General features: G+C 40.6%; 2 protein-coding genes across 2 annotated transcripts in view; one reads left to right on the top strand and one right to left on the bottom strand.

Annotated features, from left to right (window-relative positions):
• The window catches only part of FBXL5 (F-box and leucine rich repeat protein 5), a 33,909-nt gene extending 16,210 nt beyond the window's left edge, over window positions 1–17,699 (top strand). The window contains exons 4-11 of the mRNA XM_005148482.3: window positions 348–531; window positions 2,823–3,005; window positions 3,907–4,032; window positions 4,920–5,068; window positions 5,272–5,354; window positions 6,247–6,969; window positions 9,440–9,588; window positions 17,045–17,699. Of these exons, the coding sequence (XP_005148539.2) occupies window positions 348–531; window positions 2,823–3,005; window positions 3,907–4,032; window positions 4,920–5,068; window positions 5,272–5,354; window positions 6,247–6,969; window positions 9,440–9,588; window positions 17,045–17,121 (1,674 nt within the window). The 3' untranslated portion in view covers window positions 17,122–17,699. The remainder of the gene's footprint in view (window positions 1–347; window positions 532–2,822; window positions 3,006–3,906; window positions 4,033–4,919; window positions 5,069–5,271; window positions 5,355–6,246; window positions 6,970–9,439; window positions 9,589–17,044) is intronic.
• Window positions 17,700–19,197: 1,498 nt separating this feature from the next.
• CC2D2A (coiled-coil and C2 domain containing 2A) overlaps window positions 19,198–26,622 on the bottom strand; it is a 54,616-nt gene continuing 47,191 nt past the window's right edge. Inside the window, exons 30-36 of the mRNA XM_034064639.1 lie at window positions 26,317–26,406; window positions 25,436–25,549; window positions 23,792–23,926; window positions 22,285–22,407; window positions 21,650–21,708; window positions 21,027–21,204; window positions 19,198–20,054 (exon numbers count right to left, since the gene is read on the bottom strand). Of these exons, the coding sequence (XP_033920530.1) occupies window positions 19,866–20,054; window positions 21,027–21,204; window positions 21,650–21,708; window positions 22,285–22,407; window positions 23,792–23,926; window positions 25,436–25,549; window positions 26,317–26,406 (888 nt within the window). The 3' untranslated portion in view covers window positions 19,198–19,865. The remainder of the gene's footprint in view (window positions 20,055–21,026; window positions 21,205–21,649; window positions 21,709–22,284; window positions 22,408–23,791; window positions 23,927–25,435; window positions 25,550–26,316; window positions 26,407–26,622) is intronic.

The raw sequence follows: 26,622 nt of genomic DNA, 5'->3' as shown, positions 1-26,622 counted from the left end.
GTAAATCTTCCGAAGTCTGTCCAAGAGAAATCTTTTCTCATGTTTTTATTCCTTGCCACTGTGCCTTCCATGTGAGTACTTTGATAAGTTATGTTGTTTAAGCAACTTTAATCACTTCCCTTTTCTGCTGGGAAGAGCAGTTAAGCAACTTGCCTGAGACTATGCAGTGATCCACTGGCAAGCAGAGGGCTGGAGCTAAGAACTTCCATGATCTTGTCCTTGGGTTCACCTAGTGTATGACATGTTTTACTTGGAGAGTACCTAAACCAGGAAATTCTGTGTTGGTAGGTCTATGTAGCATTATCGACTTTTTCCATAAGCATCAGACTTTTTTTCCTTTGCTTTAGGTGTTTCAGCCAATGTTGATGGAATACTTTACTTACGAAGAACTGAAAGATATTAAGAAGAAAGTAATTGCACAGCACTGCTCACAGAAAGAAGCTGCAGAATTCAGAGGTCTTAATAAGTGGAATCAAGCAGAAGAGCTTCAGAAGGTCTTTAAGTATTCTGTGGACGAAAAGGCAGATCAAGGTAAAGCATCTGATTAAAGTAGTTTTCAGATTGCAGTTCTTATCTCAAAAGCCACACCAGTATCTTACCTAAAGTTACATACAGGCAGATGAAATAGTTTTTATAAAATGGGAGTTTCTTGAAAACAGTTTTGAAACTTCAGAAACTTTACTGTTTGATACAGGCTTCTTTGCAGGTCCTAATGTAGATAATACTTCACTGTTTACCTGTTTTTCCACATTCTTCCTTCCCTTCCACGGTAATATTTGATATAACAGGCAAAAAAAATATAATTCTAATTTCATGCTTTCTTTGAAATGGTATTTTTTTTATTTGCAGACTCTGCATTTAAGTCTTGGTTTTCAGGACTGCTTTGTAAGCTTTTCTTTTGATGGCTTAATAAGGCAGAATAGTTAATCAACTGACAGTATTTCAAATGAAAAGCAACTCACCTAACTCTACTGCCTAACTTCTCTGGGCCTCTTGGGAATTGGAAGGGAAGAAACTGTGTGTGGGGAGTAATGCAAGGGAATAAATCTGCAGCATGTTAGTAGGTCAGATGAAACATGCGCTCTTAGAGTAGGTATTTAATTTGAGTTCATCTGTAACTACCTTTCTTGATGAAACTTAGAATAAATGGATAACTACTGAAGTGCGCTCTCAGGCTTGTTTTATGACTGTTGAAGCAGCCAAAGTTGTCTGTATTTACAGTTTTGCTTAACTAACAAAGAACAGATGATGCCCCAAAGAATGGGAATTAATGTACTGAAAGTGTAATACAAGGGTGTGAAGCTGATAACTAGAGCAAGCCCTCATGAACTGACTTTGTGGTGTCATAAGATGTGGTGCTCTTGTTAGAAAAACTTGAAAAGCTACTCTGTAATGAGATTTTATTTTTTTTTTAATGAAACTTCTCTGAACTACTGAACTCGTCGTTTTCTGCCCTCCAGGTGAAGCCTTCAGAAAAGATCATGGTCCATGGTGTGAAATACTATTGAGTCTGAGCAGATGAAGTGACAGAAGTAGCCTTATGGCATAACTTGCTGTTAAGTCGAGCTGGAATAGCAGTTTTGGGACAGTAGTAATTCTGCAATGGTTGTGTTCTAGTCTTTAGGGAGAGTGAAGTATGTGTCCTGCATTCATTTTTTTAAAAATAGAAGAAAAATAACATGGTTTACAGACCAGTGCAGTTTCACCCGCATTCTAGTGTGAAATTCTCTGTAGTTTACTTGCAGCAACTTGCCAGGTGTACGAACAGCGATATTGATTCATCAGGTGAAACTCCTAATTATATTTTTTGAAGTAGCAGTAGGCTGTCACAGGGTGAAGTTTACCTTGCACACACTTTTGAAGCTTCTGTCCAAAAAACATCCAGATGCTTGTCTCACTGTGAAGTCTATGTACTTTGTGTCCTAAGCTGAAAAGCAGATCCCTACTAATTTGTAAAACCTGTTCTAAGGACTCCTGAAAACTATTTTCGGGATTTTTTTTTCTTCAAGTCAGTTTTCCTTAAAACATTAAAAATCCTCTTCAAACAGCAAAACCCACATTAACCAAAGCACTGAATTTGTAATTTCATGTAGTTTGCAGCTCTTGCTATACTATTGCAAAAGGGAGAGCTATTGGAGGTATTTCCTACTGCTGTCCATTGAAGTAATTAATTGTAGTGGTCCCATTTTAGTCTCTAACCTAATATTTAGTATTACTTTACAACCTGAATAGCTCATCACCATTCAGAAGTTAAAATTAATTGTCTATGCCAGTAGTTAGTTAGATATAAAATGTGAGGCAGCTGCAAAGAGTGAAGCACAGACTTCCTGCTGTGTCCCAGTCAAGAGCATGAGTGCTTGCAGTGAGAGTGGTCCCAGCTGGTAGATTGTGCATGTTCACACTGTTTCCTGGGAATGTGGCAAAGCAGGTATAGATTTCATCAGTGACAGAAAGCAGTGATTTTTTTTTTTAAGCATTTCATTTTTAGCAGATACTGCTTTCATCTCGCTGTGATTGGGTAGCAGCAGTTGACGTTTTTCCAGGGGCATTTTTGGACCTCTGGAGGGTCAGGATTGGAAGAATCCAGTTGAGAAAATGGCACACGAAAAACTGAGCTGATCTTTTTCTTGAAGGTGTGACTACAGTGAATGCATTTTAAAGCCCAAGCCATACCTATTTTTTCTCAACTCTTTTGCCAAGCAGTAGTTTGACAATTTTTTCAGACACTTTTTTTCATTGCCCTTATCAAAATGTGAGTTCCACTACTATTGTTTAAAGCTGAGAGGCTGTGCTTCAATTAACACATGCTTTCTGTATTTCAGAAACCGAAGTAACAGGGCATACCACAAATATTACTAATCTTCCTCCTGAAGTAATGCTGACCATTTTCAGTTACCTTAACCCCCAAGAGTTATGTCAGTGTAGTCAAGTAAGCACTGAATGGTCACAGCTGGCTAAAACTGGATCTCTCTGGAAGCATATTTACCCTGTTCGCTGGGCCAGAGGTAAGTTAAATTTAATTTAACTCAGAATTTTTGAGTCGATGAAAGAATGTTTTAGTATAGGCCATTGTGTGCAGTGAACACGAGAACTGAGCATGCTTGAAGGATATGCACCCTTCTGTCAAGGATGGTAGTGCCCAGGAGCTTGGTTAAATGTTAAAAATACACAAAACATACTTCCATCTTGTAGAATGAAGAAACTAATTTAACTAACTAATTAAACTAATTAACTGATCAATTAAAAAGTGATGCTGGTTGTAACTGAGTAACTTTCATATATTAACCATAATTAGCTTTGCTGAGATTTGTTAGCTTGTATGAATGCTAACAAGTATATTCAGTAATTCAACATCTTATTCTGATTTAAGAATCTGAGGGGATTTAAATTATAAATGGTGCTGTTACACCTGTATCAGTAAAATTTTTATTTCATTAAGTTAGTAGATAGAAATAAGATGCATAGCTGCAGAACAGAAGTTTAAAACAAATGGAGCTAACACTTCCCTACCATCAGTTCTTAATTTGTATATTCAAGCTTCAAAGAAAACTGCATGAACATTAGTTTTAGTATTGCTTTTACAGATATATTGCTTCAATAACTATTGCTGCAGTAAGGACTAAGTGGTATTTTATAGCTTTTGTTCCTCAAACTCTCCTGTGAATTAAAATCTGTTGAGAAGTGTAATCTTTGCAGAAATACCTGTTCAAATACAAACCAATGTATGTTCCAGTGAGGCCAGTTACAAGTCATCAGAGTATATTTGTAGCTTTAAATATTTTTATTATTCCATATTTGTGACTATTAAACAATGGAATATGGTATTACTGTTTTTTGCACTGATGAGAACTTTGCCTTAACTTTTTTTCTCCCCACTTCTTTTTTGGGGGACTTGGGGGTGAGCAGGTGATTGGTATAGTGGCCCTGCAGCAGATCTTGAGATGGAACCTGATGAGGAATGGGTGAAAAATAGGAAAGATGAGTGTCGTGCTTTCCAGGAATGGGATGAAGATGCAGATATAGATGAATCTGGTAGGTAAATTTTGATGTTTTTTTTTTTACTGAAGATTACACAGTTGTAAGAAAGAAATAGAGTCTATTCTGTAAAATCAATTAAAAATACAGATTCTATCATAATTGATACCAGTACATTAATGACAAATGCAAACTTATGTTCTGTCTAGATTAAATGCTTACTAAGCAAAGTAGACTTACTTTGTAAGAATGAACTTGTGAAGTTTTGTCTAGCAACTACTTAGGGTTCCTGAAAGGAGTATTCTGTTTTTCCTCATCTTCATGTGATTCCTGATTAGGTGAAGAAATAAAGGGAGTGGGGGGTAAGGGCAGGGGCAAGCAAACAGTGGGTTTTAGTGAGCTGAATGAATTCATCTAAGAGAGAGCAAACGTGAGTGCAGGTAGAAGTGTTATTAGGGGTGTGTCTGGAGTTAGGAAGGAGATAAAAGCTAGGCTTCCTCTTTTCAGAAAGTTTGGATGAATCATCTTGCAGCCTAATGTGTTCAAGGCTCAATTTAAAACTTGTTGTAAGCTGTTACATCGTAGGATGTGAATGCCCTGTGAGGTAGTATTTCAGTGTATAAAGCAAGTCAGTGGAAACAGCTGCCCCCCAGACAGCCCTGAGCCGTGTGTAATCTGTAGTAAATATTTCTCCAAGTTCTTTAATACTGTGACAACTCATAGTGTTTTACTTGCTGTTGGAGCTAAACTCTTCAGAATTGTCAAAAAGAAAAACAGGTATTTTTTTTAAAGGTGCGTCTTAAGCAGTAAATCGGATTCAGCAGAAGTTTGTTATGCTTTGTTATGCTTTCTTTTAGTTTTCTGCTAACTTGTTTGATATAAGATGACAGTGTGACTTCCAAATGACACAAAGAATATTTTAAGTGCCTGGTTTTATTTTGCAGAAGAAGCAGCTGAAGGTTCACTTGCCATTAATATAGCACAGATGGAAAAACGTTTACTTCATGGCTTAATTCATAATGTCCTCCCGCATGTGGGCTCCTCAGTGAAGACGTTTGTATTGGCCTACAGCTCTGCAGTGTCTAGCAAAATGGTATGTCCTTTGAAACTGGCATTTAATCATTGTGGCTATTCAGCCTCTAATTATTAACTGATGTGCTTCAGTTTAAAACACAGCACTTGGGTAGTGAAAATCAGTTGCAGTTCAAGAGAACGTTAATTTGTATGTTGCCTTTTGACACTGTGTGAGCCTTACTGGCTTGTGTCTTTACTCATTATTTTTCTTTCCCTTTACAGGTTAGACAGATCTTGGAGCTTTGCCCCAACTTGGAGTATTTGGATCTCACTCAAACTGATATTTCAGACTCTGCATTTGAAAGGTTAGATAGTTATTGTTGCCTTAAAAAAAGATCAGCTTTCTGAGGGGGTGAGGGAACATTCAAACTTAGTCCTTTGCCAATAGAGAGAGAAATAAGAGAAATCACATTCAAGAGTCGCACATAAGAACTAAAACACAGCAGCAAATCACTAAACTAACAAGTGAAGCATTTAATGTTGTAACGGCCATTCAGAACGCTGTCTTCACTATTGAATATGTATTGTCTATCAATGTGTAGCTATCCATAGCAATAACTGTGTTTTGTTTTAGTACTAACAACTCGAAATTGTCCATAGAATGTTGTGGAGTCATGCAGTTATAGTAGTTCCCTTGGCCTGATATTGGTAAGGTTTGAAATACTGCTGTTCAAGATGCTGAACAAATGGTAGGCAAAAATCTAAGGCTTAGATATAGTAACTGAATTCCTGAGTTTTACTGAAGCCTGCAGAAATGTCATTGGAGTCAGTGGGATGGTGCATGGATGCAGAGCCTGCACTAATGGGTCTTACTGTGATACTGAAACTCAGTGGCTGTTTCAGTGTTCAACACCTGCATCATACAGGGCTCGCAAATGCGTGCGTTAACAACACAGATAATTTTACCAGAATGGATGCTGGCAACAACACTGCAGTTTATGCAAGAAGTTTTAGTTGAAATAAAAGCTTTCTGGAATTTCTGTGGCTCAGAAGTCAATCTTTGTGAGCTTTTGTATATACAAGCATATATATAACACTTGGAGTATCAAATCTACCTTGTCTAGGGTCTTTAAATATTCTGTGAAGCAGTAGAGGTATTTTTACTTGTGGAAGTATTTTGTATATTTAGCCTTAACACCTGTTTCTGAACAGAAACTAAAAACCAGCTAAGCACCCCACTTTTTTCCCCAATTTCAGTTGGTCTTCAGTTGGTTATTGTCAAAATCTACGCCACCTTGATCTGTCTGGATGTGAAAAAATCACAGATGTGGCTATAGAGAGGATTTCCAGAGCCCTGGGTATAATATCAACTCACCACACCAGAGGTATTCTGAAAAGCTGCAGAAACAGGAATGCTAAGACTTTGTGGAAGAACAGAGAGATTACTCTACAGTCCACCAAGAAGTATAATTGTTTGCATGAAATCAGCAATGAAAACCTCATTGAGGGAGGAGACAGTGAGCAGCATTGGACTAAACCTGACAGCTCAGAAAGCTTCAATTCTGCTTATGTGTGGATGCTAGATGCAGATGATTTAGCTGACATCGAAGATGCTGCAGAGTGGAGACACAGAAATGTTGAAGGATTTTGTATTATGGAACCAACATCCCATTTTACTTGTTCTGCATCGTGCTACAATAGAGACATTTATGGATTAAGGACTAGAGGGTGGCAGCAGCACTGTGCTTCTACTGACTTCATTTACTGCGGTCACTCGTTTTGTTGTGCTGGAACAGCACTAAGAACTATTCAGGCACTCCCAGAGTCCTCTGCACTGTGTACAAAACCAACAAGGACTAAGCAGTCAGAGAAAAAAGACTTTGCATACTCTGGGAGTGACACAGCAGATGAAGAGACTGCACGAGTTCTTCAGTTTCTCAGTCTGTCTGGGTGTTACCAGATCACAGACCGTGCTCTCAGGTGAGGAGACATTGTGCTTTTATTTGGTGAGTCATTCAGGGGTGAATCTGCCTAGTTTCAGCAGGAAGATTTTTACTGAAGAGCATCTAAGTTTTAAGCATTCTTTGCATCTTAAAATATTTATAGTACCCAACTTGAAAACATCTTCTTTGTGGAATAAAAAGAAATAAAAATATTTCAGATGTGTACTCTGAAGTCAAGTATTTTGTGAATTTATTGTTCTAGGCTGTCTTAATGCTTTTAGATCTGAACCTTAGTGATTTCATGTTATGGAATTGTATTGATTCACTATTTTTTTTCATTATGCTTGTCAATATATTTGAAAATGTATAAAACTGGAGTAACATCTTGTTCAGCCTGTCTGGAAAATGGCATAATTTATGGACAGGCTGTATCAGTGGGCTGAGGACAGTTACGTGAGGTTCAGCAAGCCCAAGTACCGAGTCCAGAACTTAGGCCACAACAACTCCATGCAATGCTCCAGGCTTGGGGGAGAGTGGCTGGAAAGCTGCTTGTGAAAAAAGACTTGGGGATGCTGCTGAATGTGATCCAGCTTGTGCCTGGGCAGCCAAGAAGGCCAGCGATATCCTGGTCCATATCAGCAATAGCTCAGCCAGCAAGGCCAGGACAGTGATCTTACACACACCCCTCGTACTGGGCAGTGGTGAGGCTGCACCTGGAATCCTGTGTTCAGTTCTGGGCCCCTCACTACAAGAGAGACAGGTGCTGGAGCGGGTCCAGAGAAGGGCAACAAAGCTGGTGAAGGGTCTGGAGCACAAGTGTGATGAGTAATGGTTGGGGAAAGTCGGGTGGTTTAGTCTGGAGAAAAGGCTCAAGGGGACCTTATCGCTGTCTACAACTACCTGAAAGGAGGTTGTAGCAAGGTGGATATGTACATGTGGTACTTAGTGACATGGCTTATTGGCAGACTTGCACTAGCAGTGCTGGGTTAATGGTTGGATTTGATCTTAAAGGTCTTTTCCAACTTAAATGATTCTATGATTTTCTGTGTGCGGCATATTAGATATGACTTCATGTAACAAAGGAGGAAAAAAGTTGACTTGAATGTTCAGATGGCTTCAAGAGCTAAAAAATTTCCTCTGTGTGATAATTCCTACTGATATTGTGTCAGGAAAATGTAGTATTGCTTTATAGTGAAAATTGGATGAGGATGAAGTACTTGCATCCACCTACTCAGGTGCACTGCAGCATTTAGGACTAAGTAAAGCTTCTTGGAATGGGAGGACTTCTGTATGCCTGCCTGTACCGTATGCTGCAGTCAGCCAAGAAACAGTGTGAGTTAATTTGTTTCCATGGAAGGCTTCATCCCCATTTGCAGTTCAGAAATACCAGTTATTTTAATGTTTCCCTCAGTTCTTTCACTCACCAGTTAGTCTTGCTCAGAGTAGGCTTTCGAAAACTGTGCTTCCTGTTTGAGCTTGTTGCTGTTCCGATGTTGGTAATGCTGAGTTTCATTAGGTGCTGATTAGGTCATGCTGTGTGTAGTTTGCATGTTACTGCTCTGTTTCATGACTCTGTAATCCAGGACCAAGGGGAGATTTGTTCATTGAGTCATGGGAAGAGTTTAGTTGTGGTACTGGTTTCCCTTTGGAGCTTTTTAGAAAGAAGACTGCATTTAAGACCTGAGAGTGTGCTGCAACAAGTGCTTCTTGCACTTATCAGAGTTATTTTGCATCCCTGAGGAAAGAGAATCACAGAATCACAGAATCCAGAGGGTTGGAAGGGACCTCGAAAGATCACCTAGTCCAACTGCCCTGTCTTGAATCTGTAGCTTGGTGATTCAAGCCTGGTGCCTTTTTCAGGTGTGAGAGCTTGTTTGTGATTGAACTTGGCCTCTGAGTTTGTAGATACACTGAGTGACTGCTCAGGTGTGATACCTCCATGAGGCTGTTGCATCAGCAGCCAAACTGCGCTCAGGGGAAAAATGCATCATTCTGCATGAATAATAAGGTGGTCTCTAACAGACTCTCTGCTGTCAGTCCTAGAGAACTACAAATTTGGATTCCAGAGTAATTTTAACCAAAAAAACATGGTCAAACTTTTGGAAGTGTAGTGCAGCAAATGAGTGTCATGTTTTCAGGGGGAATTGAAGAATATCCATCAGTTTGGAAGGGTTGCCAAAATCGGTGGTGACTTAGAGAAGAATGTTTGGTAGTTCCTTAAAGTACTTGATCGCCTCTGGAATCATTTGTGAGCAAAGTGATCTACCATTGAAGTCTCTCAAAAGGAATTGTTAGTTTCTCTAGAAATCATTTCATTGTTCAGGTCTATTATGCAGCTTCAGGGGTGATCCCCTTTATAAAGTATGAAACTGTCAGGTTTAAGATGACATCGTTTATTAGAGATCTGGTTTGGGTTTGTTTGTTTTTTGTTAGGAGACACTGTTAAGTCTGTGACTGGATGATTGGTGGAGTACTTGTCATAACACCCCTCTTGTGTCTGTTAACAGGGCGTTGATGCTGGGAGGAGGACTGCCGCATTTGGAACACCTTAACCTCTCTGGTTGTCTCTCTGTAACTGGTGCAGGCCTGCAGGATTTAGTTTCTGCATGCCCTTCTCTAAAAGATGAACACTTTTACTACTGTGACAACATTAACGGTAATGTCTTTTTATGAAGGTGTGTTGCTTTTCTGGGGACCAATGTTTGAGGACACTTAAATCCAAAAGGAACGACCAGAACACCACTTTTCTTGCTTGGCTGTGTAGCACTGAGTTTCACACATTAATTATGAAATGACAACTGTTAAGTCAGATTTTTTTAAATTTATTCTTTTGAGTTGTTGTTTCTTTTTCATTGACAATAGTACAGTTCTTGTATTACCTAGAAAGATATTTTTAGTCTACATACTTTAGATTAGCGCAGATAATAGGGGCTAGAAAGTAAGTCTCCATATAGCTAGCACACACTTGTCCCCTCTGTATCTTCCCTGTAAACTGTGTAGTTGCATGTTTTCTTTACGGTCATAAATTCAGACAGAGGCTTCACTAGATTGGTATCAAAGAGGTGATTTTTCAGGCAAGGAATTACTTGTATTTTGCTGTGTAAATGTCCCATATTCCAGTAGTTTTGGTGTAGGATACTTTGATCCTATCATCACATGTCCTTATGGAAAATGTAATTTAGTTTTCTGGCTTTGCTTGACTCAGCAACTTTTAGAGATGGCTTTAAGCTGGAGAAGGATCTGGAAAGATGCATAAAATGTTTATGGTGCAAGTGTTTTCACCACTTTACCACACTGGAATTCAGTCTGTTGTGTTAGGTCCAGTAAGCATTCATAGTATGAGAGATGGGAACCATAGTGTGACTTATATTCCTTGTGTGAATTTAAAACAGGTAAGTGCAACAGAAGGGAAGGGAAAAGGAGGATAACAACTGAGCTCACAGGATTGTAAGTGCTAATTGTGCATAAAACAAAAGTACATTCCCTGGTAATTCATGATGTTCAGCTTAATAATTTGCATCTCTATTGAGCTGCAGCCACAGCAGGATGCCAGAGGCTTGGTACTACAGTTAAATCTGTACTAACATTTGAGTAACAATCCATTGAAATTGATTTAAGACGATGCACTTGAATTGGATGCTTATATTAGAGGTGAAAGGATTAAATAATATTCTGTTTCCATAATTTTTTTACACTTGTTTATGCACTTTTTTGATACCACTGCTTGTTTTCCTTTTGAGGCACTTGCTTTTTGTTACTTCCTTCCTTTCTATCCAGACTACAGCTTTTAAAAATCTTCTGGCATTTCCGCCTGACAATGCTAAGGTTCCTTTTTTAAGATTCTTTACTGACTCTTCTTTCTGCATTTGTGCCGAGTTTCAAGGTGTCTTCAAAGACCAGTTAAAAGCCTTTTCCTTTTACATCCAGTTCCTTGCTGTTTTTCTTCTGTTTTCACTTCTGTCAGTAATACCAGACTTGATGTTCTGGTTTGTCTTCAGATGTTTCTGTTTCTTTCTTCATCCCTAAAATGCAGTATGTCATATTAGTATTTAGTTTGCAAAGCCAGAATCCCTTGTGTGAGTCCAGCACTTTAAAGCTTGGCTGTTCCTTAATATCCTCAAGAAATTATTTGTATTTGAACAGAATATTGTTTGGAATTACCCTTTAAAGTTGACCTGATCCTCTTCCTGTTTATTTCCTTCCTTTTATTTACTGCCTCCTGGAAGCTGTGAGCCTTACAAACTCTGCTTGGTTCTATAAAGCATCATGTATGCCTTTGGATTAACAATTACTGCTGTAGAGAGGAATCAAGAGTAGAGTGAGGCTGTAATGCTTTGACTTCTCACATCTGTTGAGAAATAGTAGCATTTCAGAAGTTTGTGGCTGTTTTCTCTAAGAAGTCGATAAAAACTTAAAGTGGTATCCTAAGCAAAATCCTAAAGTGGGAAATGACCTTTTATAACTGAATCCCCCGCAGTTTTATCTGGGTACTGTTCTTTGTTTTTTCACTCAGGTTCATTTTGATGGGGCTATTAAGTTCAAAACTAATGCCTTATTCTGCTCTGTGGGCAGCAGGCTTTCTGCAACAGCTTGAGCTATTTCTGTATCACTTCATGTTTCTAAAGTAACTGTAGGGAAAGCAATAGCTGTGTCATTTAAATCAGTCCCTGTCTGCTTTTTTACTTTGCATGTACATAGATTCTGTTATTAGCTGCTGCAGAAAGACGCCTGCTCTGTAAGCTTGTAGAAAATAATTTGTAATTTTCTTCACCTACCAGTTTATCAGGGATTATTTTTGGGGAAGGAGATGAGTTCTGGTACCATTTTAGAAAACTCATCAGGCTTGCAGAGCAAAAAATGGAGCCAACAGCATGGAATTTAGCCATCTCTGTATAAGAAAGAGATCACTTTGTTACCTGACTATAAGTCAGGGCTTTACTGTCACCTACAGCCTATTTTCAGATGTTTTTGTCTCTAAACCCTGCACTTGGGTCCCTTCAGCTTCACTGGATTTTCTTTGTGGAGGGCTTTCTGGGCTTGCTTGCTAGGCATGTTTGCAGTTTTCAGCATTTCAAGTGCTGGTCTAACCATAGTTGCTCTAAAAAGGTAGGGCAGCTGTGGTTAGATCGACTCAGTTGGGTCTGAGTCACAGCCTGCCGCTGCACAGCAGTAATAAGATGTAGGTATTAAGAGCAGAGGCCATGAATTTGCCCGCACTTCCAAATCTCTTGTTTGCTGTTAGTATGACGTTGGTTCTTGGTGTGCATACTCATGTTTAGGATCTCTGCTTTTGTTCTGCTCAACACTGGAGACTTGGAGTTAGGTAATCCTCAGCCACAGCTGAAAACAAATCTGTCAGGATATACCCTTCCTAAAGGCTGATCTTGTTTCATGTCTGAAGTGCATTTGGTCAGTAAGAAAAATAAAGTGCTTGAGTTGTCTCTTGCTGCATAAAGTTTGTATTTCCCCGTGGGCTGTTTTATCCAGCTGTGTTCAGTCTCCTTGCTGGATACTCAGTTTTGAAGGAGTGCTCTCATCTTCAGGGTTGGAAAAATGGGGCTCCCTAATTTCTGCAGCAGTTGCCCTTTGAAGCTTTTACTTGTGATTCAATTTCTAGAGTTTTTTAATGATGGAGTCCTCAGGTGCTTAATTAAAGAAATAGGGCGTTAATGAAATAAAGTCGTGGTAATTCTGATGATTCAGCCTTCTGGCATTTTGAAGTTCACTGCTCACAGTTTGAGCTGTCTTCCAGCAACAGAGCCAAGACTTTGCAATTTCTCTTAAGATTTATGGGCTCCTGTGTACAGATTCATATGGGAGTGCATTGTTGTTAGACTTACAGCTCCTGAGTTCTACAGATAACCAAGGTGCTCTCACAAAGGTGTGTAAGAGTAACTATACCAAAGGCTGATGAAGAGCAACACTCACTAAACTCAGATTTGACTTTAGGATTGCATTTATGTATTTTTAAAAGGTAAAGCTTAATTTGATGTCTCTTTTTTAGTAATTCTCTTGTAATGTATTACTGTTGCTACATTACTATCACATACAGTATGCGGTATTGATGATGGAGACTCTCATGGTGGTGGCTGCGAAAAAGAATTCTTTCCTTCCCTTCTTTGTGTTCCTCACAGCTCATTCTTCCAGCTTTCCTGTGGCCAGCATTAGCCTTTCTGTAGCTGCTTTGTAAAATCAGTCAAGAACTTCTCCCCCCAAAGCTCTCTTCTCTCTTCCTAGGCAGGTCAGGGATCCATCTTGCTATAGACCGCCTGAATGTTTCTGCCACCACAGGTGAGAGCTAGAACAAGTGGCTGAAGGGATGTTATGGTGGCAGGCAGTTGTCCTGGCTGGAGGGGTTTTGTCACCATCGTCATGGTCTGGGCTCTCATGTATTCTTGGTGAAATGCCTAACTTCTTTCTAGAAAACTTCAGCTAGTATTTGTTTCACTAGTACATGTGACAAAGTGGAGCAATGCAGTAGCTGTGCTCCTCTTATATTGCAAGGAATGTTTAGGTGTACTTTCTTTGAAAACACAGCTGTTCATCATGAGTAAACAGGCCTTTATTCTGGGGTCACCTGAAGCATCTGAGTAATTGGATGTGCACATAAAGAGCATTACAGTAATCCAGTTTAGAGGTGACTAAACCAGTAACGTAGACTGTAGCAGGTTAGATGAGAATGGATTAATTTTGCTTTCCCAGGTGAACCACCCGAAGCACACTACACTGCTAGCACTCGATAAGTCATCACAGTCAGCAGAAAGAGAAGGGACCCTTCTGAAAGTCAATCAGCCCCATTCTAAGCAGATCTGAAATTACCATCTCGTTCACTGGGCAGTGTAAGAGGAACTGTATACAGTTACCATATTGCTTAACCTAGTGCAGCAGTGTGAGGTGAGATGAAATGGAGACCTTGTATATAGAGTCCAAAGGAAACACGAAAGAATATTTTTGACAAGATTAAAGAGGTCATTTGAGCTCAAACAGATCACTTGAAAACAAAGTCCAGTCTAAATGAGGTCTATAGTAAAGACTGGGGAAATCAGAGATTAGGAAGCCAAAGAGAGATAGCCAGAGTCAGTTGTAGCAATTAGAGCTAGAGAAACAAAAGCACGCTCTCCCTGGTTATCAGAAGCAAAGGCATTTGAATTTTGCTATCTATATCGAATGTGAAAAGAATAAGGAGGGCTAGGGCATTTATAGAGGAGATAAATTACTTGGGATGGAAGAAATAATTGACATGTCAAAATGTAAATGAAATGAGTCATAATAAAATAGCCTTACCTTTCAGTAATTACATTTGGCATTAATGACACTTACTACCTTGTAGTAAGTGTAAAATACCCTGCAAATTATGGTAATTGCCTGTATATGCTAAGAAAAAAATTCACTGTGGTGTGGTTAATGTCATTTGCAGTTCAGTGCCCAATACATTAGGAAATGAATGTGTAAACTTTTCAGATGGTGCAGTTTACTTTGACATTTCTGAGTTTTTGAGATTTTAAGTTGCTATGGGACTGCTTAAAAAACTGCAAGGTAATTAAATGATAGGAGGAAAGGGCAGGGCTTGATGGTCACTGTTCAGGATGGGTAGGATTGTAGAAGGTGACATCTCTCCCTCTCTTCCCCTGTGTTGTGTCCTGTCCCCCTAGTCCCACCCTTCAGTTCTGTGCTGTGATTGGTCACACCCAGCATTTCTGTTGCTGTTGTGGTGTAAGAGATACACATGGTAAATTCCATGTTTTTGAGTGGTACTGGGCTGCTGAAGATTTCCAGAAGGACCTCTTACGAGCTTCAGTAAGCTGTATGTATGTTATATGTATGTGGTTGGGAATAATCAAACTGTGATTGCATGAAGCTGAATTCAGAGGTGGCAGTTGCAGTGTGCAGACAATGGTTTCAGAGAGCTGTTGGTGCTAATTCTGAGATCTTTCTTGTTTGCAGCAGCAGCCAAAAAAGTCACCACTGTTATGAGTCATCAGGGTGTTGACAGCAAGATAGTATTGCTGAATGGTCCTGGAAGCCTTGAGGCACTCACATTTGGAGTACTGCATGTGGTCTTCCGGTCTTGAGGAGTGTATGTAACAGTTACAGAAGATACAGGTCTACTAAAAAGAGTTAGGGAACTGAGCAGCTGTCTTGCAAGGAGATGCTCAAAAGGCTGGAATGCTTCAGTCTGGGAATGGGAATGCTGAAAGGGGGATGGCTGCTTACAGAACTGGAAAGCAGTAGGTGAGGCAAATGTGCAACACTAACTCCAGATTCTGCAGTATTGGAGCCCAGTGACAGTAGATGAGGTGGGCAGGTGATTGATTTAAACCAGATGTAATAGTGTAGTGGACTTCTGGAACTCGGTTCTGTCAGAGCTGTGGAATCAGGAAGAGGTTAAACAAGTGCATGCAGGAATAAGCCATAAACAAATACTGCAGGGAATGTCCCTGCTACAACAGTCGGATATGCTGGGAAGACATAAAAGGTGTGCACGATAAGTGTACGTTGTCTCCATAGATAACACTTGCTGTTTCCAGTGATGAAGGTAGTGCTAGATGGACATTGGTCAGACCTAGAAGTGCAGGTTTTATGTTCCAGTTATGAGCATGAGGTAGATAATTCTTAAAATGAGCAAGAAAAGGATGGAAAACAATATTGAAATATATGGAATATTCCCTTCCTTGGGATGTCGTGGTTCTGTACGTAACCGTGAACTGTAGAACTGTGCTTCTGTAACAAGCATTTTACTAGAAATGAGACAGTTGCTTCAGAATTGCTGTGGCAATGATGAGGAAGGTCAGCTACAACTTGGAAAATGCTGCTACACAGGACATGCTCTTCTAAACCAGCTATTCAGAAGCACCGAGTCTCCTTTTTAAAGGACTTTTCAGACTCTAGCTCGTAACTGACTTGGACGATCAAAGTCTAGTTCAGGTGAATAAAGATTTGAAAAGGAAGTTTACTGATGAATGGAAGTTTACTATTTTGCATACTGTAACCATTGTCCCTCCTTATAGCTTCAGGTTTGTTTTACTCAGTCTCATGCATGTTAACTTAATTACCTTGTAGAATATTGTTCATCAGTGTGTTGTGTGAAGCAGAAAGCTGATTTGCAGGCACCACGTTCTTGGAAATTAATTGAATTATGACTTCAAATCACTGTTCAAGAGGAAAAATCCAGGCCAGACATAGCATGGTGTCCTAGTTCATTACATGATTTTGCTAGTCTTCTCTAAGTGCATTAAAACCACCTTAAATATTCTTTGATTTGTCTCAAATACAAAGGAGGGGAATTTGGGTTGTTCTGGTTAGGTCTTTCCCAGCTTTAGTTAACTCTGCAACCCACTTCCTGTTTATGTTTGGTGCCACCATTTAGACAACCTGATTGTAAATGTTTGTGTTTCTAAAGCAGGCTGCAGGAAATAAAATCCTGTATTAATAAATGTAGTAGTTTCTTATCTCATGATCACTAATGTTTCAAGTTAAAGGGCTAACAGTAAGCAAAGGTAAGTGGAGGTGGGTAGAATCACCATGTCGGTTTGTACTGTCTCTGCTCACAACTCTTTCTTTCTCAACAGCTATTTTTTAGCCCTACAGCTTCTGGTAACTGCAGTGATACAAAAGGTTGATTCTTCTCTTTAGTTTTTGAATGTCCAATCAGACTCTGTGAGGTCTGGCCAACCAGGAAGCGTTCATGGCAAAAACTTTGACTAGAAACCTGTTTCCATTATGGTAGAAATTGCTTTGGAGATTGCAGTTGCTTTGGTAGTGCCATGAGGTGGTTGAGTCTGATAAATGGGCATTAAATATGCATTGTGAAAATACACCTCAATTCTGAAAGCGGGTTGTGAGAGCTTGCTGAAACTTGCTTGTGTAGTGCTGCTCGTTGTACATCTGTGTCACTCTCAATGTGTTACCTTCATGGGACTAAGCTACTAGAGCACAAATTGAGGTTCTTATACTGTGCTAGTGCTGGCAGTGTTTCAGACTTCACAGTGCTGAATGAAGTTTAGTGCAAGAATGAACATAAGGAGACACTTCCTCAGTCACCAGGTTCTGAGGATTCTGGATCTGAGCAAATGGCCTTTTCTCCTTCTCACATGTGCTCTGTTTTTGTGCAGGTCCTCATGCTGAAACCGCCAGTGGATGCCAGAATTTGCAGTGTGGTTTTCGGGCCTGCTGCCGCTCTGGCGAGTGACCGCTGACTCCTGACCTTTCAGTCTACTTCATTTAGCTGAGCAGGCTTCCTTTCATGCACTTTACTTACAGTTCGCATCTTGTGTTAACAGTCCTTGGAGTGAGATTTGTTCTACTAGCCTGACCCTGCCCACAACTTCAGAATCTTAATTATGAGTGTACTGTACAGTGTTGTAACAATCTCACAATCTCATTTGGTTTGAAGGGTGTTGGGTTTTGTTTTACTTAATTTGGGGAAGATGGGAAAACATTCAGATTTCTCTTTTTTTTTATGCCACTTTCTCCCAAGTTTGGCACTTAAATAGACTTTACTGGATTATTTTGTGTTAAGTGAATGGGCTTCTTTTTCTGTTTTGAATCCGTAAGTACAATATAAAGCTCTGCAGAGAATTTGAAATGTATTGTTTGCGTTTGGGTAACAACTCTACATCTTTAGGAGCCTTGTTTCTTCCCCTTTCCTCTCATCCTGAAGTTGTTCTTTATATTGCAAAATTAGGGAAATCCTCACCTTCCTTTTGCATTTGGTTTTGTATTTGGGCTTGAAAGGCATACTCAAATAAAACATTCCCACCAGTACAACCCTGGCGTAGCACTTGAGTTATACATGCTTTTGAGGTGTGATGTGCAGGCGTACCATGCCAGCGGGCTGCCAAGATGGGTGGGTGTTGCAGAGCTGTAAACCTGCAATGTTTGTGGGGGTGTGTTTTGGTTTGGTGTTTCTTTTTTTCCTCTGTGCTAAGATGTATTTTTGACACAGCTTCCAAGGAAGCCTGTTTTCATTAACACGAAATCCGGGGAAGACAAAGTTACGTTTTTCCTCATAGCTTTGATCTGTAAAAGGCTCCTTGCTGAACAGCAGAGACTAGCAGGGAGGCAGAAGATCCACTGCTGGGCCAAGTGAAACCTGAGCTAGGAAAAGATGAGTAATGTTTGAGTAGTGCTTGAGTGTGTGTGTGTCAGTATGGGGAAGAGCCCATGGCAAGAAGGAGTGTTGTAGCCCATGTGGGGGTGTGAACTTCAGTGGCCACCAGATCATGAGTGGTTTTCCTCAGGCGGAGGAGGGCTGGGTGGTGTCCCATTTTTGGCTGAGTTAATTTTCTTCCTAGTAGCTGGTGCAGGGCTGTGTTTTGGCTTCAGTCAAACAACACTGATAACACACTGATGTTTTGGCTGTTGCTAAGTAGCACTCAGTCAAGGACTCTTCAGTCTCATCCTCTGCTAGTGAGGAGGGGCTCAAGGAGCAGGAGGAAGCAGACAGGACACCTGACCTGAACTAGCCAAAGGGGTATTCCATACCACAGCACATCATGCTCGGTGTTTGGGGGGAGTTGGCTGAGGGAGGTCAGTCGCTGCTTGGGGTTGGACTGGGTATCTGTCAGCGGGTGGTGAGAAATTGTATTGTGCATCACTTGTTTGTTGGGTGTTTTTTTTGGTTAGGGTGGGGTGGGGTTTGTTTTTGGGCGGGGGGGTGTTTAGTATCTTCTTGTGATTTTCATTATTATTGCTAGTAGTATTAGTAGTGCACTTTAATTACTAAACTGTTCTTACATCAGCCCATGGGTTTTACAACCCTACTGGGTGGGGGCGAGTGAGGGAGGGGCTGGGCTTCATGGGTTAAACCGTGTCAATGGCCACCTTTGTAGAAAGCAGAGGGTCTCCCCTGCCCATCCTGACTCAGTTTTTGAAGACTGTCATTATCACTTGGAAGAGTGTGATTAGCAAGGGAAGTGCAGAAGTATAGGTATCAGCACTGGCAGTATTAATACCAAGTATTAACTATTTGCATATCCTGGCAGTGTTCAAAGCCAGCTTGGACAGGACCTTGAGCAACCTGGGCTAGTGGAGTTGTTTCTGCCCATGGCAGAGGGGATGGAACTAGGTGATTCCTAATGACTACGGTCCTTTCCAACCTAAACCTTACATGATTCTATGATACTAATACATAAATGTGGTTTTTAGTAAACTATTCTTTTTATAATCTTTCATTAGGGTAACTTGAAGCTAAGGATTTCATACTCCAAAGTAATCAAATTCTTGTAGAAAATGAATGAGCTTCCACTTAGGTTTTGTCATAAATATTTATTAAAGATGAAGCATTTAACTTAGAAAGAAAATGTCATCTTACACCTCTAAATGGTGCTGGCATTATATACAGCCACTAAGTATGGAGCAGCAGATGAAATTGCCTCTTAAAAACTGAGGTGTGGTCTTCACGGATGGCTCTTTGGTGCGTGAAATGTACTTGTGGGTAAATACTCCTTCATTCAGGAGCTGGAGTACTGGAAAACTGTAACTGTATTTGCCATTGTCTTTGAAGAGGAAGAAAGGCTGTAGATAAAATAAACTGACTAGCAAAAACCATCCTCTTCAAGGCATGATTCCAGGAACCACCTGATATCTAGAAATGAGGTGGCTTGAGCTGCTGTATTACTCTGTAGTGTCACCCACCATATGGGGGCATCTATAACACTCTTTGAGAGAGTGGTGTCCCACTGGGAACAATAAAAAATGGCATAAAAATTGCCTAATAGTAGTACTGGAGTTGCAAGCTATCAGTCTCTTCCTTGGTGGTGGTAAGTAGTCTCATCAGTGGCTGTAGGATGAATAACACATGTGTGTTTGCAGCTACTGAAACCCTCATTTCATGTTTAAAATACTTGAGATAGCTCAAATCAGCAGTGTGAGAAATCTCTCACATTTGTCCCCTACATAAGCAAGTTCTGGAGGTATTCTGACTGGTCTGTACTACTTATTTCGAACAAGTGAAGCCACATAAATCCATACAGAGAGAACATTTTGGGGATAAGCATGAACATACACAGCTAGAGCAAATTCAACGTTGGAAATGTCAATGGTGTGAACACCGGTGCTGTGTACAGCTTCTATTAAAGGTCTGACTTCAGAAAAGGGCCTGTGAATAGGAAAACCAGAGACCTAGGAGAAAGAATGAGAGAAAAACCACATCAGGTAATGAAGAAAGGTAAAGGCACCTGAATAAATACATAGGTTTAAAAACCTGTTCTACTCTGCATGCAAATTTATGCTGGCCTGAGGAGATGCAATAAAAAGGCTTATTTTCTATTTTAATACCACCTCACTATTTCCTGTACTCTAGGCAAGCTGCTGCCATTTCTCCTCTTTGGGTTAAGTTTGAAGATGTTTAGAAATGCAGTACAATAAAGTTACATTAATGAACACATACAGTGTAGCAGCAGCTTTTCTGCCTTCTAACTGGTGTGAATTCACTGTGTTCTGTTAGCCTGCTCTGCTGAGAAGCTGATGTGGCAGGCATCTCCTGCCCATCATACATTTCAGGTCCAACAGGAACTGAAACTGCAGCTCACTTTGACAATGGCCACGCTGTGTCTGGTGTTGTCAGCATGTGTGTGAACATGAAGAGCAGGATGACCTAAGCGTCACAACAGCCTGGAGGAAGCAGGAACAGGCACGCTGGTGGCTGTAGTGAATGCTGAAATACAATTTCTTCCTATAAAGAGTGGAACAAGGACTAGAAAACAAGCAAAACATGGTGTTGTGTGGGCTCCTACAGGTGCAAGTAGACTACTCAGCACCAGTGCCAGGTTCTTACCAACCAGACTTGAGAGCTAATGCAGCAGTCAATCTGTGCTGTAGTAGAGCAATAATACCAGAACAGTGCAGCTAGTTTACCTGTACGTTCTGACCTTTACATTCAAAAGGAAAATTTTATCTTCAACATATATAACTGAAATAGATAATCACTCCTTCATTCTGTAAATACTACATCTGTTTGAGTATAAAAGCCCTCATAACTCTTGGTAGCATAAGAAATATATATCCTAGCACACTTTTATACCACACTCTAGCACTACAAAATCCTAGGGATTTAGACTCCTATGCACAAGCTAGACATGTTCACAGCAGTACCCTGTAATCCCCTAGCCGTTTCTGCAGCTCGGCCTGATGATCGTCTTCTACATCTTTGCCTTGGTTTTGTTCCAGCAGTGGCAGAAAGCTCCGCAGGGCAGAGGTACAGTATCTGTTCCAGCGCGTGAGGTGCCTCGGTCTCCATTCCATAATCTTCTCTTTTAATATTTTCTCAATCCTGCAGTAAAACAGACTAATTGTTACCATTCTAGTCCTGAGTGGACACCTGAACTGGTCCTCTCTGACACTTAGTATGGTTATGGGATCACAAATTACCTCAGTTAAATTTACTGCTACCTAAAAGCACAGGAAAGCAGTGCCAACATAGCTATGTTGTGCCTGCGTGTTCACTGGCAGAAACAGATGCTAGAAGCTTGGAGCCCTTTCTAGTTTACAGCCTCTCCTCTCGTCCCTTTATAGCATCTTGCTTATTAGGAAACTGCAGCCATGGCTGATCAGCTCTTTCTCTATTAATGAGGGAGCATGAAAAGCAGCCCTGTGAACTCCTGCTGGCTTTCTTAGGCCACTCTCAGCTCCCAGCATTCACAGCAGGTTTTGGGATCTGGGTGGGAACAGGCACTGGTTATCAGGATCAACAGCATTTGTTCTGGAGGTACAATTACCTGCCCTGGAGTTCCACTGCAGCAGCCTTGTCTGAACACTGGTAAACTAACTCTTCAGGCTAGAGAGAAATAACACAGTGAAACATGAAAATGTGCAACCTCTTCTGGCTATACAACAACCTAACATCAGGAGTTACTGCCCTGCTGGTACTCCCACGAGTTCACAGTTATGCTAAAATAATCCCTTAGTTAGTAGAGACATGATAAAAACATTAACTAGATGCTTGTAACAAGTGTTTGGGTATTTTTGTTTGTTTTCCCATCCCAAAGGAAACTTCAACTCCCTTTGATAAACTGTGGAGAAGTCCCAGCTTGTTTACTAGGAATGTCCTAGCTGTAAGACAAGCATGGACATTTTCTTTATAATACCAAGCTACTACTTTAGATTTATGTCTGTGTTAAAGATTTGTTCCTTTTTACTTCACTGTTGTCCCATGTTCTTACATGGGTAGTTAGAGGACAACAGCCATGCATCCATTTTCTATAAAACCAAATACTTTACATGACTTTTTAAGCAGGGTCTAGAAAACTCTGTTTAAAACCCAATGCTACATAAACACAACCACAGAAGTGCAAAGAATTTAGTCTGTGGCCTCACAACCCTTCAAACCAAGCTGTTATTAGATCAGTGATACCTGAACGCTGCTGAGGCCAGGGTAGGGAAAGCTTCTGGAAAAGAAAGACTTCCATCGTTTTGGTTTGCTGACATCAAAACTTATCCTTGCTGGAGAATCATGTTCTTGCACATTAAACCAAATCTACAAGAAAGCAAGGTTTTTTTTAGCTTTCGATATATAACCACACCTATGGAACACACTCCACCTACAGGCCAATAACGACCTCCCAGAGCAATTGCCAGTATGAGTTCATATGGAACAAGGCACTGCGGTGTAGTCACAGCTGATGTGCAGCTTTGGGATCCTGCATCAAAAGGGATGGTGCTGCTCTACTATGTTTCATGGTTCTGAATGTGGAATGAGAGTAGTGTATGAACAGAATTACTGGCTGCAGCTGGCAACTCAGAGAACCACAGCATCATTTAGACTGGAAAGGAGCTGCAGGTACACACAGCATCTGTGTATACTCTGTCACTGAGGGGAACCCATGTCTTGCACCCCACTTTTGTATAGATGATCAGTTTGGTCTGTGAGCCTAAACTGCAGGTTTAGTACTGCTTTACTTAAACCCCAAAACAACTCAACCCTCCCCAGAACACCATCAGTGAATGAGAACTGACACTTTAAAATAAATGTGCTTTCGAATACTAAATGCTCAGCCAAAGCCATGATTTGTGCGTAGAATAAAACCCCTGATGATTACAAAACAAAACTGACAATACATGACACTTCAGATGACTTCTCCAGGTGTTTTCAATACAGGATATAAAAGCTGTTTGCTGTGATTTGGTGCGCAATGGAAGCCGACTCACTGCTTCCTTATTGTGCTCCCAAAAAAACACAGGAGCAAACTTTTACACTGAACTTGAAAACCTAGGGTCTTTTCTTAAACTGCCCTATCGCACATCTCTCTACCTCATCATGATGTCCTGGGTTGTGTTCCCAGGAATGCTGCTGGCAGGAACCTGCCCAGGGTTTCTTACTCTCCTGACACAAGCCCAGCTTATCCCCACTCCACCTCCTCTGGCTCATCTGCCCGAGCTGCACAGCTCCTTCTTACCCTGTTGTCTCGCCCTCATTGTTCCCTCAGAGGGCTTCCAGCCACACAGTGAGTAATGTCACAGTGAACATGCACTAGTATTCCTTGTATTTTATAGCAAATAAACAGGAGGACTTGACACCAAGCAGAAAATCAATACAGTTTCTGTGCCTTGTAGTGCCAGCTCTGTTTTGCACACTGAACCCAACAGGACTGTGCCAGCCACTGTGTATGCAACTCAAGTGACTCCTTCCAGTACGCTTCACTTGTAAAACTGTATGAACAGATGTCATGATCCACCTAAGTGCTGACTAAAAACAACTTTCCTATTTAGAGTACCTGAAAAACCTGCTTAATATTTGGTAAAATCACTAATAAAGTGACAGGCTAAATATAGTTACATTGATGAACCAATGATGCATAAGGTCGAGGCAGAGATCAAGTCATCAAACTCTTATGGGTACAGAAAAGTGGCAAGACGCTTACATTATCACAGCTGATCAGACAGTACACGTTTTGTAAAGGGCAGAAAGTATCATACTGCCCGTAAAAAGATCCAGTACTGGGGTTCCAAATCACATACTGACTTCGTTCCAGAGTTAATACATATGCAGTTGGTCCCTAGAAAGAAAGAAAAAGGGCAAGAAAGATGTTTGAAAACTGGCTACAAAACCAGCATGTTTTGTATTGTTTGAAATATTAACTTTTTATTATTAACAGTACTTTTGGGGGGCATGCTGGTTGGAAGAATGTACAGGTTCTTTACAATGCAACCAACTAACATATAATGTGGTCTCGGTCTCTTACGTGGCACAGAAATTGTTAGACATACACAGCCCCGAGCTGTTCTTAAAATACAGATTCTGAAAGTCGTCTTGTTTCAGCTACAAACCGATGCGAAATTCCACATCCAGGAATGTTTGATGCCACTTCAGTACCAGCATGTCCTGCTTGACTACTGCCACAGTCCTCACCCATGGGCTGCTTCCTAGGAGAAGGTGCCCCACCAGTGCAGCACATTGTGTGTCTCATCCATCAGCCTTCCCTCATACAGGCACATAAGGAATTTCCCAGCTCCCTTTTTGTATTCTCTATCAGGAATCCCTGAACTGCTCTTCTGTTTCTTTGTTACTGCCCACATTTTCCAGGTACCCTGAAATACCTGGAATAACCCCCTCCTTACAGCATGCATCAGCTGATGGCTTCATTAGGAACTACTGTCTCCACCAGATTCTGAGTCCTGCTGCTGCAGTACCTCAGCATGAAGAGACTTTTGGACAGGGATTTTTACCAAAATTCTATTCAGCAAAACTTTCACATGTGCTTGGTAATTTGAGATACAAATGGTGGAGATCTGCATTACAGACCATGTTACCATCTCTCTGAAAAGAGCAATATTGGTTACTTGGAAATTGAGTACTTCCCTGTGAACAAATGCATCTCCTAAGGGGAAAAAGAACCTATATGTGTTAGATGTTGGTCAGGCTAAGGCAGACTGCAACCACAGTGTGCTCAGGGCAGTGACAGGGTACACATCAGCCCAAGGTGGAGCAGACTGCCTAACCAGCCTGTATCAGAGGAGGTGGATGCAGATGGACTTGTGGAGCCTGAACAAATCCATCACCTTGCCGCAGCTTTGCCATCAGCCATCAAGAGGATCAAGGAATGTTTACATACCAGCAAGAATCCCTGGCAAGCCCCTAACCCTTTCCTGCCACCTCTCAGCCTTCACCCAATCCCACCCAAACTGTCATAGTCTGTGTATTCACAACTGAAGCACTGTTAATGGGCTATCTCCATTATGTCTGTCCTGGACACACTGTTTATACAAGCTAAAGTCCAATCAGGGTTTACAGATGCTTGGTTGTGTACTATGAGGCCAACAGCTACTACCAGAGTAGTGTGGAAACAGCCCAGGAAAAAAAAAACAGATTATATTTATACTAAATACACTTTTAGTTTTCCTTTTTTTCCTTTATTCTCTCTGGAAAGACTCAGTTCCATCAGCACCAATGCTCAGATAACTCCTGAATAAATGTACCAGCAAGAAACAATTCTATCTATTGGTGGGAACCAAAGACTGCACAGAATACAAGTTAACATTGAGACCAAGTGAAAAAATCCTCTTACCTCAGGAATAGCATTTCCAATGATAAGCCAGGCTTTTTTCCCCATTCCAAGGAAATAATTACACAAGAGCACAGCGTGTTCTTCCTCATCTCCCGCCAGAAGGTACAGAAATTGCTAATTAAGGTACAAGGAAAAAAAAGAGTCTTTCTATGCAGTTATCAAATGTGTTTTCAACACATTATAGTGTTTCTTAACACTTCTGAAGCAGAAGACTCCTCTCAGATCTGACCTGTACTGTTTACTGGGCACTGCTTCAATGCGCAGGTTGAAGCATGAATGCTGTGAAAATCCATGATGCAGAATGGAGATTGTGCTACAAGAAACAGGGTCTCTGAGTTATTCTGAATTTTGCAGAACAGTCTGAGATGGTAAAACCATCACCTACGATTAACAACATCTGCTATTCTGTAGATGACAGGATTTATCTTAATGTGACAGAGAAGGCTTAAATATCCCATTTCTGCTGGCATTACATGCAGTGTTTTTTTCTGTAGTGACTTGGAATTACAATGATTGATTTTAAGCCTAGTTTTAAAGTCTTGATCAATCAGTATCCCTTCACTTGCACGTGATGAGCTGTTCTGGATTAGTTTATAACAGAAAAACACCTGGGAAAAGCTTAAAGCCCTAACGCTGTGTAGGGTCAATCAGTTGTAACCTATCTAAGATAAAAATTCTGGTTCATACCAGGATGAGCAACTTTTTTTAAGCTTTGGTCCTTATTCTTTGAAATAAAGTCCTCACAATAACAGAATCAGACTGAAATTATTCTGTGAAGGGACCTCATGAGCTCATCTAGTACAATCTCCCACTGTAAGAGGGGCTGCTAGGATGTTAATTTCCATTCAAGAGGATAAAGAACTGTTTAATGCATTTCTTACATCTGATGTACTCCATAAATCACAAATTCCAGCAAATGACACACTATCCGGCAAAAATGGAATCAAAGACACATATCGAGCCACCAATTCCTGCAAGCAAACATAACAAAGCAAGTCACTCCTTCAGTTCACACCACTGCAGCAGTATTATACCAGGTGTGAAGCACAGTGCTATTGCCACAGATACCAATGACAAAACACTAACCTCACTGCAGCAGCAACTAGCTCATTTTAGAATTCATACCTCCCACTGATGTATGGCATAATCCTTTCTCTTTTAAAGCACAATACTTATTAATATATCTA

Source organism: Melopsittacus undulatus, chromosome 7 (genome assembly GCF_012275295.1).
Source record: "Melopsittacus undulatus isolate bMelUnd1 chromosome 7, bMelUnd1.mat.Z, whole genome shotgun sequence".
Classification (NCBI taxonomy): Eukaryota; Metazoa; Chordata; class Aves; order Psittaciformes; family Psittaculidae; genus Melopsittacus; species Melopsittacus undulatus.
This window is presented reverse-complemented; position numbering and strand designations above follow the sequence as displayed.